The sequence below is a fragment of the Pelophylax lessonae genome (assembly GCF_965119305.1).
Source record: "Pelophylax lessonae genome assembly, chromosome: 6".
Lineage (NCBI taxonomy): Eukaryota > Metazoa > Chordata > Amphibia > Anura > Ranidae > Pelophylax > Pelophylax lessonae.
The window spans coordinates 167,695,981-167,707,686 of record NC_138773.1 but is presented as its reverse complement, the minus strand read 5'-3'; the positions used below and the strand labels follow the sequence as shown (position 1 = coordinate 167,707,686).

The 11,706-nt window shown below is 38.7% G+C and overlaps 1 protein-coding gene across 1 annotated transcript; it reads right to left on the bottom strand.

The window, feature by feature from the left end:
- Positions 1-7,254: 7,254 nt before the first annotated feature.
- LOC309557960 (hemoglobin subunit beta-3-like) lies at positions 7,255-9,536 on the bottom strand (the record flags this gene model as incomplete). Its single annotated transcript, XM_082260847.1, has 3 exons — positions 7,255-7,383; positions 8,099-8,321; positions 9,445-9,536. 3 exons carry the CDS (start codon positions 9,534-9,536, stop codon positions 7,255-7,257), a joined length of 444 nt encoding a protein of 147 aa, XP_082116973.1.
- Positions 9,537-11,706: the final 2,170 nt, after the last annotated feature.

Here is an 11,706-nt window from a genome sequence, read left to right as displayed (position 1 = left end):
ATCTATTTTTTTTTTTTTAATTTTTCAATAATTGGCTTTTTTTATCAAAAATGACAATTTTTAAGAACTTTTTTTGTGTGATTTTGTGTCTGGGGGGGTCTAAAAGGTGTACCTGTGAAGTTTCAGCTCTGTAGCATATCCAGAACCAGAAAAAAAGATCATATAGTTGTTAAAGTTAAAGGAGGGTCCCGACCCACATCCCTGTTCTACTGAAAAATTATCTTTTTTTTTTCATGGTTCTGGACATGCTACAGAGCTGAAACTTCACATGCACACCTTTTAGACCCCCCAGATACTAAATCCAAAGTAAAAATCAAAAAATCTCTCTTTTTTTTTTAATTTTTTCAATAATTGGCTTTTTTATCAAAAATGACAATTTTTAAGAACTTTTTTTGTGTGATTAATAGTTAATGGGGCATGACCCAGAACCCTAGGCACTTTTTAGGGGCATTTATTGGGTTTTAGGGCTTCAAAATGGTGTTTTTTGATTACCGAAGTTCGGGTCCCATTGATTTCAATGGGGTTCTGAAATCGGGGCAGAACTTTTGGAAAATTCGGGTGTTCTGGTCGAACCGAACTTTTCAAAAGTTCGATCATCCTTAATAAGAACTCCAGCCTACCAAAAAAGCATAGGAGCATGGAGGTTAAATGAAGATATAATCCAAGACGAGGAAGCAGGAAATAGAATAGAAAATGAATTAGAACTATATTTTCAGGAGAATGAAACCCCGGAAATTCCAACGGCAACAATTTGGGAGGCACATAAAGCTTACATTAGAGGAATATTAATATCTATAGCTTCAAGAAAAAAAAAGGAAAGGACCAGTCTAATAAACAAATTAACAACGGAAATATATGAAATAGAACAAAGGCATAAAAAAGACCTAACAAAAGAAATAGAAAAAGATCTCATACTTAACCACTTAAGCCCCGGAGGATTTTCCTGCTAAAAGACCAGGGGGTATTTTGCGATTCGGCACTGCGTGATTTTAACGGACAATTGCGCGGTCGTGCGACGCTGTACCTAAACAAATTTGACGTCCTTTTTTTCCCACAAACAGAGCTTTCTTTTGGTGGTATTTGATCACCTGTGCGATTTTTTGATCACGCGCTATAAACAAAAAAAGAGCGACAATTTTGCAAAAATAGCAATATTTTTCACATTTTTTTATATGAAATTCCCCCAAAAAAAATGTAAAAATCAAAATTTTTTAACATTTTTGGCCAATTTGTTTTATGCTACCTATGTTTGGTAAAAAAAAATCGCAAAAAGCGTATTTTGATTGGTTTGCGCAAAAGTTATCGCGTTTACTAACAAAGGGAAAGATTTTTGTCATTTTTGTTGTTTTTTTTTTTAACGCGTAATGGCGGCGATTTGCGATTTTTTTTGCGGTACTGCGACATTGCGGCGGACAGATCGGACCCTTGACTGACATTTTTGACACTTTTGGGGTTACCAGTGACATTTCTACAGTAATCAGTGCTATATATATGCACTGTTACTGTAAAAATACACTGGCAGTGAAGGGGTTAACTTTATTTGGGAGGGAGGGGCTGTGTGTGTCCCTAGGGGCGTGATTCTTACTGTGATTGGCTGTGGCTCTAGCTGTAAGGACACTGATCATACTAGATCCGTGTGATCAGTGTCTTTACAGCGAGGAGAATGACAGGCAGCTTGTTTACACAAGCTGCCTGACATTCTCCCTCTCCCCGACGATCGCCGAGTGGCCGGCGGACATCGGGTCCGCTGGTCACACGCGCGGGGGGTCCGTGACCGCGCGGGAGCAGGAGCGCGCCTCCGCGGGCGCGCGCTCGCTCCCCAGACCCTCCCAGGCTAGTGACGTTAATTAATGTCACTCTGCCTGGCAGGGGCTGACCGCCGCAGTAAATCTACTTGCGGCGGTCGGCAAGCGGTTAAAAGAGATAAACTAAAAGACCTATTAGAAGAAGAAACTAGATGTCACTTTAGGAATAAACCAGGAAGATCCCTAGCCAGACTATTAATGAAGAAAAAATCAAAAAATTATATAGAAAAAGTGAAAAATAGCAGAGGTGAAATAATTAATTCAACAACAGAAATAGTTAGAGCCTTCCATACCTTTTACAATGCCCTATACAATGTCTGACAAGAAGAAACTCAACAAACAAGACAAGAAAGAATAACAAATATACAAAGATATATTAAGGAAGCAAACCTACCTCCTATTGTCGATAGATGCCGAAAAGGCCTTCGATAGGGTGGACTGGGACTTCGTGAAGGAGACAATAAAAAATGTAGGGATTGGATTAAAAATGAGGCAATGGATAGAGGCTTTATATAAAAAACCGACAGCAAAAATTAAGATAAATGGAGGCTTGTCAGAAGGCTTTGAAATGAGCAATGGGACGAGACAGGGATGCCCCCTCTCTCCCCTATTGTTCATCCTAGCCTTAGAACCCTTATTGACAAAAATAAGACAAAATAAAGATATAAGTGGAGTGAAGGTGAAACAGGACGAACACAAAATAGCAGCATATGCAGACGATTTATTACTTCACATTACGAACCCTAGGATCACTCTCCCAAATATCTAAAAAGAATTAAAAGAATATGGAAAATGATCAAACTTCAAAATAAATCCAAAAAAATCTGAAATCCTTAACATCAGCTTAAATACTCAAGAGGAACAGACATTAAAAGCTTATTTTTCATATACATGGGCAAAAGCCAAATTAAAATACTTAGGGATATATATAACATCACAAACTGAAAAACTCTATCAAGCTAATTTTCTACCCTTATTAAATGAAATAAAAACAGACATAGGAAGGAGATCAAATAATCAAATCTCATGGGTTGGAAGAATAAACGTAGTCATGATGTTTATGCTCCCCAAGATTTTGTACAAATTCTCTTTATTACCAATAGACATTCCCCCAACCTTTTTTAGGGTAATAAAAACCATGATGACAAAATACATATGGCGGCGGAAAAAACCCAGAGTGCAATACAGGGTTCTCACAAGAAGCAAAACACAAGGAGGATTAGCAACTCCGGATATAGAAAGGTACTATAGGGCAGGAATTATTACATAAATGATTGATTGGACAAAAGAAGTAACAGGGAAAAAATGGGTGGAAATAGAATGTGCACAAAATAATACTCACACAAAAAAATATGGATACCACCAAAATATAGGGAATATCAAGGAGCATACGAATTGACAAGGGTAGTGTATAAAATATGGGATAGGGTTAATAAACAATTGAAATGGGAATATAACTTACCAATGATATCACTGAATGGCACAAAATACTTCCCACCAGGGAATGAGGAAAAATTTGGAAATTGGATAGGAAACACTCAATTAAAAGATATACTTCACAAAGGTTGTATTAAGACACTTCAAGATTTAAAACAAAATGATAAAGATATGAAATTAGATGAATGGAGATATCTACAGCTGAGCCACTTTGTGAAATCACTATCACAACCGATTAGATCTGAAAAAACATTTAATATTATTGAAAAATTAAGTTACACTTCAACTCTAAAACATGGAGTATCTCAAATATATAGAATGTTGACAGAGTGGCACTGTATGGAGAACCCTCCGTTCATGGTAAAATGGGAGAAAGAAATGGGGGCACAATTGTCAAAACAAGAATCAGATGTTGTACTGAGGGCAGTGGGATGTGTAGCCACAGATGTTAGCACAATAGAATTAAATTATAAATGTTTGCTAAGATGGTATATTACACCAGAATTAATAAATAAATACCAACCAGATAAAACAGATAAATGCTGGTGGGAATGTGGAGATACTGGAACAATGTACCACATGTTCTGGTGTTCTGGGAATGCCCTAAAATCAGAGAATTTTGGACAAAGGTCCGACAAATTACCGGTGAAATTATGGAAACGACGATCATAAACGACCCATGGGTATGCCTATTTCATAAAACAACAATACCGTTAAAAAAAATATAAAACAACTTTGGTCCCAACCTTATTAAATGCAGCAAAGGGAATAATACCAAGAATGTGGCATGAAGTGGATAGCCCAAAGTTAAAGGAATGGTGTAATAGGATAAATAATATCTTTAATATGGAATATATTAGTAATACTCAAAAGGAGACTCCAACAAATATGAAGGAAAAATGGGGGAAATGGATAGATATTAAAAAATCAACTAAGTATATAGAAATTAATACTTAAACATTACCGAAGGGATAGAAATAGAAGGCAGTGGAGTTGGATGGGGAGGGGGGTGGGGGGGTTTTCGAGGGGGGTGGAGGGAAAAAAAGGGGGAAAAGTATTATAAGGTAACATTGTAGATTTTTTTTCTGTCCTTTTTTTTTTATTATTTCTCTTACTAAAGAACCTTTTGGATTCTTTTCATATGTATGTAATTTTATATGCTGAAACTAACAATAAAATTTTAAATTAAAAAAAAAAATGGAATACAACAACTACTTAGTAGGATATTGCCTAGTCAATCATTGATTAAATACCACTTTGACTTATTCAGGTAATTACCCGTTTGTTTAGAATGAATGTAAACCCCTTACCTTGTAAAACATCCCTTCTGTTTAAAATAGAAATCAAATCATTTGTGAATATAAATAAATAAAACATTATGAATACCTTTTTTTTCCCTCTTTTTTTATAAGTGATCACATATCCTCTGTTATCAGCTGCATAAGACCTAGGGGGCGGGGGAGAAACAGCAGCACACTGAGCTTCCCAGTTGCTGAGAAGTAGGATGTGTCAGGACAAGTTTGATCATTGGAGAGTTTCCAGGACAGCTAGAGAACTGACATCAGCGTGTTCTCCTGCCTAGTGTGGTCGGTTTTTAATAGGAAAGCAGAAGGACTAGCAGGAACACCAGGGATTTCACACAAAGGAAGCAATACAAAGAAAACATGATTCTTTTCCATACAGTACAGTACAGTACATAGAAAAGCAAGCACATATCACGAATATGAAATGTTAGGTTTACATATTCCTTAATGCTTCCCAAGTGAAGATAATGATTATGTTCAAGACTAGTAGAATATTATAAGTTTGGATTACCACAGTAAACTATATAGAGGAGGCCAATCCTTATACCTCCAGTGAAGATGGGCACCAGAAGAACCACCCCCAGGTATCCCCAAGTAGAGCAGCAGACAGGGGCTACCACCGGGCCTCCTGTAGGGGGCCAAGGCACACAGGGGGGCGCAAACAGCAGGGGGGTTGGTGAGGGGGGACAGGAGGACAATTACAGAACAGTGCACTGTGTCTGTGTCTATCCCTCCAGCAGCTGAAAGCCAGTTTCTTTCCCTCTCCCTGGTGCCGGCTTTCAGCTTCTGGAGGGGGGACACATTGCATAGTTACTGTAATTGTCCCCCACCCCACCATACCGACCCCCTCCATGTGCTGCCTACATCTGATTTCTCCCTGTGTGCTCGGGCCCCCACTTGCTCACCGAGATCGAGAATTGGGGAAGGGGCCAGTAAATATGTCATTTACCAGCCCCTTCCTTTTCTGAATTGGACACAGTGAGTAATCGGTACTGACTTCATTAAAAAAATGAAGGGCTCATTATAACAGGTTCTCTGGCCCATACAGGGTGAATGAGTGGTATGTGCAGCAGGAGCCACCTGTTATTCTATGAGGATGCAGTGGCTATATGGTCAAAGCTGCAGGTCCTAATTTGATAAGTGTGCATGCATGTGTGTGTGAGTGGCCCTTTCTGTGTTTGGGGTCTTACACCTGCATCCACATGCCTGTGAAATTAGGACCTGCAGCTGTGTTCATAAAGCTGATGTTTTCCCATAGCGTAACATGCATTGCCTGCACACAGCAATAGCCTGATTAAAAAAAAACACTGATTCACACTGTACAGGTACACAGCCCCTATGTGAATGAGCCCCAAGACCTCATATACACACAGAACTTAATTTAATAACTCAATGTAGTTATATTTTTTAGATTTAGCAGGAATTTTGTAAGTTATGTTATGTTTGTTTCCACTAATAATGATTTTTGTGGTTTTTTTTGTGAAAATATAATTTTGATATTTCTGGGGGGGGGGGGCATTATTTCTAATGGGAGCTCTGTCCCCATGCCACAAACAGCTGACAAAGGGAACCAGGGGGTGGGACCAGGCACACATAAAGCACCATCACAAATTTCAGATCACGGCCCCACAACCCATCAGAGGCTCACGACAACACCAGAGGCCAATGGCAGGATGAGGGGAGGGGTGGCTCCCAGGAAACACTCCACAGTCAAAAAAACTGTCAGTTTTCCTATAGAAGGTTGTATATATCAAAAAGATGTGTCACTTCGCAGACGGGTTAAGGGCATCTCCCAGGCATATTATTTAAAGAAATTTAGCATTTATAAGATTGCCCTTTAGGCATGATTAAAAAACTGCTACCTGCAAAACGTAATTTTTAAAAAGCATTTTTTTGGTTTGGTACATGTTCCCCAAGGCAGTGTTCAGTCCCCATGCCATTTGTTTGACAATCTCTTGTTTCGTAATCTGGAAAATGGCCATTACTATTTTTTTATTATTCAGCTCCCGTTGACATTTAATGGGGTTTAGATATGGCACCAAAACCTGCCTCAAACCAAACCTAGGTTCAGTGACAGCTTCTGGGCACTATATTGTTTTCTGTTCAGACCTATATTCACAGAATCTGGTAGAGGGAAAACATCCATCAGCAGTTTCCTTTGTGGCTCTGGGATGTAATGTGACCGAAAATCGAGAGCTGCAAAAGGAAGCTGATGCTGGAAGATAATAAAGTGTGTTTTAATAAGCTTTGTCCTTTGGGATTATTTACCTTTTACCATGCCCACCAATCAATATGGCACCATGGCACACAAGGCATGGTACACGGTTTTTAGCCCATAGAAATCTGTCCCTGCCAGGAAAGGGCTAGTTGAGTGTGTTTCCCCCTAGATACAATAATTTCAGTCCTCCCTTGCCAGAGACCATTAAGGGCCAGGATAAGATTAGAATAGCATTTGTGAAAAATTAATTCTAGACTCGTTATCTTGGTTCTCTAAAATCAGTTAGCCTAACTTGGAATTACACCAAACAAACCTATTTTTATTTACAGGCCACATTGTTAATTTGGCATTTATAAATAAATATGACATTACAGAAGGGAACTTTTTTCATTTTGTTTTTTTTTTATTATTATTACATGTGCTACAAATAGAACACACAATAATACACAGCCTCAGTGAAAATTATTCTGTTTTTTGTTCATGTTGTAATTTAGTGATAGCTTTGGCTAAGTGCATCAACCAGGACAGCAATGAACTTCTCCCATGCATGCTGGACTTGAGGAGTAAAGGCAGATCCCAGTTTGGCAGCCAGGACAACAACCAACACTTCTCCAAGACGCTACATATAAAAAAAAAAAACAACATTTTGTTATTAGTATTTAAGCAAATCATTACTTTATCAAATGATTTAAATTAAAAAATAGTAATATATAACAGATTTTTTAGTTACCCAAAGCAAAGTGCAAAAAAGTTTTAAAAAAAGTGTTAAAGTGTACTACAACTAAAGAGAGATCAACAGTTGCTACTTATTCCTTGAGCTGCTAAAGAAGAATTAGTTACTATGGACTACTATCGATCATTACTCTGGATATTAAGATATATTCAAAGCCAAAACTTTTGATTTACGGTACGGGAGAGTTAGAACCCCTTTCTTTTTTTTATTTCTGTGTCGCTTGGAAAATCCATTCTCTTTATTTGTTTCTACAATTGTCACCAGAACCAGAGATAAAAGGGTTTCTTCTAATGGAGCCAAATAGTAAATTCACAATCGTATATGAGGTTATGTTTTTTTAAACCTTTTAGAGATTCCCTTACACTTCCTTTTTAGTCTCTAAGATAGGAAGCATGTGGAAATCTTCCCCCATTCGAAATAAACAGTAGAAAAAAAGATGCTTGGGTTTTTAAATATTCCTTACTCCTCAAAATGAACAAAGTTTTGGATTTGGATACACTTTAAATATACTTACAAAGCTGAAAAGATCATAAAGTACATTTATTTTTGGTCAAAAGAAAGCAATCACGCCCAGTGTTAAATAAAATATTAAGAATAATACCCTAAAGTTCTCGGGATCTATATGCAGTTGGTTAGCATGTTCTTCACTGAGTTTGTGCAGAGTGCCCTTCACGTTGTCTAGGTGTTGGATGGCATTGCCAATAGCTCCCAGTACCTTCTTGCCATGTGCTTTCACCTTAACATTACCAGCAATTGCAGCTGGGCTGGAGAGATCTCCAAAGGTGCTGAAATACCTCTGGGTCCAGGGGTAGACTAAAAACAGCCTGTGAAAAATAGAAAACATGTTTGAATAATATTTTCCACCAGGAACCTTCAAACACATATATATCAGCAATGAATAAATACATCTTTATGGGTATGATGCAGTGCCTGTATGACTGACTGGTATGTACCTGCAAACTTGTACCAATTATTACTTACTTGTGTGTGTGCAAGGATATGAATAATAAAAAAAAAATATTATGTTATCATACTGTGTAAAGATATGTTACTTTCAAAACTAACACTTAGTACACTATAGTGCAAGAAGTCCCATCTTAGGAAAGATAAATAAATAATAGAAAGAAACATCAGTAAAGACAAACACGTGACACATATAATTTTAGTAAAATACTTTGAAAGTATTATTTAGATTAAAATAATTGCTCAGATTAATAATCCATAGAGTAATTGAGGTTTATAACCTCAGTTAGTTCTTTTTTCTACCTGTGTCCCATTAGAGAAATGTCCCTTCACTTCCTTTCCTATAGCCACAACAGTAAGTGAGAGGAAATGTAATGAAGAAAATCCCCTCTTAGACAGTTGTCACCAGAACTAGTGTCCCCATTAGAAGATTTCCCTTTCATTCCTGTTCTGGTGGCAACTCAAGATTTGGGATTTTTCTCTCATTGTCACTCTAGGTGACAACGGTGACCAGGACAAACAGAAAAGATGTTTACACCTATTGGGGACACAGACAGCAGTAAATAACTGATTCCTTTTTTTTTTTTCCAATTTGGATAGAGTGGGTAGAGGTTGGAATCTCTCCCAGTATTTTTCTGTCTGTGGCCCCACTGGAGAAAATTCCCTTTGCTTTCTACTGTTCTAATTCACAGGCACAATAATTCAATTTGGACAATCTCAAAATAATAAAGGTGTAAAATATGCAATAAAAAAAGGAAAACTATTGAATTCCACTTTCCATTGTGCCTTATTAGGCAAACCCAAATCTGATTCAACTAAATATCTATTTCATTTTCTTTCTTAAGTAAAATTACATTTTGCAATTTGATACCATGGAAATAATAAAGCATTAGAGGTCTGTTAGATGATTCAGGTTAAAAGATACTGGAAGCATAGTAGAGAGATTCTGAGAAAAAGTAGCGACACCAAGGGAAGTTGTTATACCTGGTAAGGGCTTCATGTCCATCCTTTTCAACATTGACGTTCTGCCACACAGAGGTGATGGCGGCCCTCTCTTCAGCAGTCCAGTGAACCATGGTGGTGGATTGAGTTCGATGAGAGCAGCTCCTTCTTCAAGAAGTAGATGATAGATGGCAGACACAACTTTCTCCCCATTTTATTTATAGTTTGCTTTGTAAGTCACACCTACATTTTATTTGTGCTTGGTCATAGTATTGTATCTCTGTTAAACTGATAAGTGAATCATATAACTGACTATGCTCTTTTATATCATGCCTTGGTAATACCTTATTTTCTATGTCTACATGCTGATCACACAGAACTTGGTCTCCACATGCATAAGTTAAAAGCAGATAAGACATAAACATCTGTGCAACAGATACAATTCTTGATACAGAGCACCACATTTTTACAGATGTCTTTCATGAAACATGGCAACTGATTGCATGTGTTATACATAGGAATGATACTCTCAGGTCACCATAGTGTTGACTTACATAAAAGAATAGGATCATAATGATATCCCCACCATGATGCTTGACTGCTTAGTAGTTTTGAAAATACACTTCTTAGTGCCGGTTCACACTACCGCGGCACGACTTCGGGGGCGACCTGTGAAGTCGCGTGCACCGCGACTTCGGCGCGACTTGCACGGACTTCACATAATGGAAGTCCAGAATGGTCCTGTATTTGGCTCCATCCATCCTCCCATTCATTTTAACCATCTTCCTTGTCCATGCTAAATAAAAGCAGGCCCAAACCATGATGCTGCCACCACCATGTTTGACAATGGGGATGGAGTGTTCAGGGTGATGAGCTGTGTTGCTTTTTACGCCAAACATAACGTTTTGCATCGTTGCCAAAAAGTTCAATTTTGGTTTCATCTGACCAGAGCACCTTCTTAGTTACATAGTTACATAGTTAGTGAGGTTGAAAAAAGACATCAGTCCATCCAGTTCAACCTATGATGTGTGTGTGTGTTTGCTTTTAACCGTACATTGTATACCCCTGTATGTTGTGGTCTTTAAGGTGCCCATCTAATAGTTTTTTGAAACTATCAATGCTCCCTGCTGATACGACTGCTTGTGGAAGAGAATTCCACATCCTTACCGCTCTTACAGTGAAGAACCCCTTACGCATTTTAAGGTTAAACCGCCTTTCCTCTAGTTTTAGTGAGTGGCCACGTGTCTTGTTGTCTTTCCTTACTCTGAATAGTTTGTTCTTTATGCTAGGGTCGCCAGTACAGTATTTGTACATTGATATCATATCCCCCCTCAAACGTCTCTTCTCTAGAGAGAATAAGTTCAGTGCTTGTAGTCTTTCCTCATAACTGATGTCCTCCATTCCCCTAATTATTTTTGTTGCCCTTCTCTGGACTCTTTCCAATTCCAGCACATCCTTCCTGAGGACCGGTGCCCAGAACTGGACAGCATACTCCAGATGTGGCCGGACCAGAGTCTTGTAGAGCAGGAGAATAATCTCATTATTTCTGGAGTGAATCCCCTTTTTTATACATCCCAGTATTCTGTTGGCTTTGCTTGCAGCTGCTTGGCATTGCATGCCACTGCCAAGCCTGTTGTCTACCAGTACCCCCAGGTCCTTTTCCATCCTAGACTCACCCAGAGGTTCCCCCCCTAGTGAGTAGCTTGCTTTCTGGTTTCTGGCCCCCAAGTGCATTACTTTACATTTATCAACATTAAACCTCATCTGCCATGTAGTTGCCCACCCCGTTATTTTGTTCAGGTCCGCTTGTAAGGTTTCCACATCCTGCATAGATCATCCGCAAATACTGAGATTGTACTAGATATCCCCTCCTCTAGATCATTTATGAATAAATTAAACAGGATTGGTCCCAGGACCGAACCCTGGGGGACCACACTTTCCACACCCGCCCAATCCGAGTATTCCCCATTAATCATTACCCTCTGGACCCTCCCCTGGAGCCAGTTCTCTATCCAGGTACTCACCTTATGGTCCATACCTACCTTCCTTAGTTTGTACAGTAAGCGTTTGTGGGGAACGGTGTCAAAGGACTTTGCAAAGTCCAGATACACCACATCCACAGGCTTACCTTTATCTAGGTGGCAGCTCACTTCATCGTAGAAGGTTAATAGATTGGTTTGGCACGAACGATTTTTCACGAATCCATGCTGATTACTACTTATAATACCGTTTTCATTACTAAAGTCTTGTTTGTGGTCCCTTGAAATCCCCTCTTAAATTTTGCAGACTACAGATGTTAGGCTG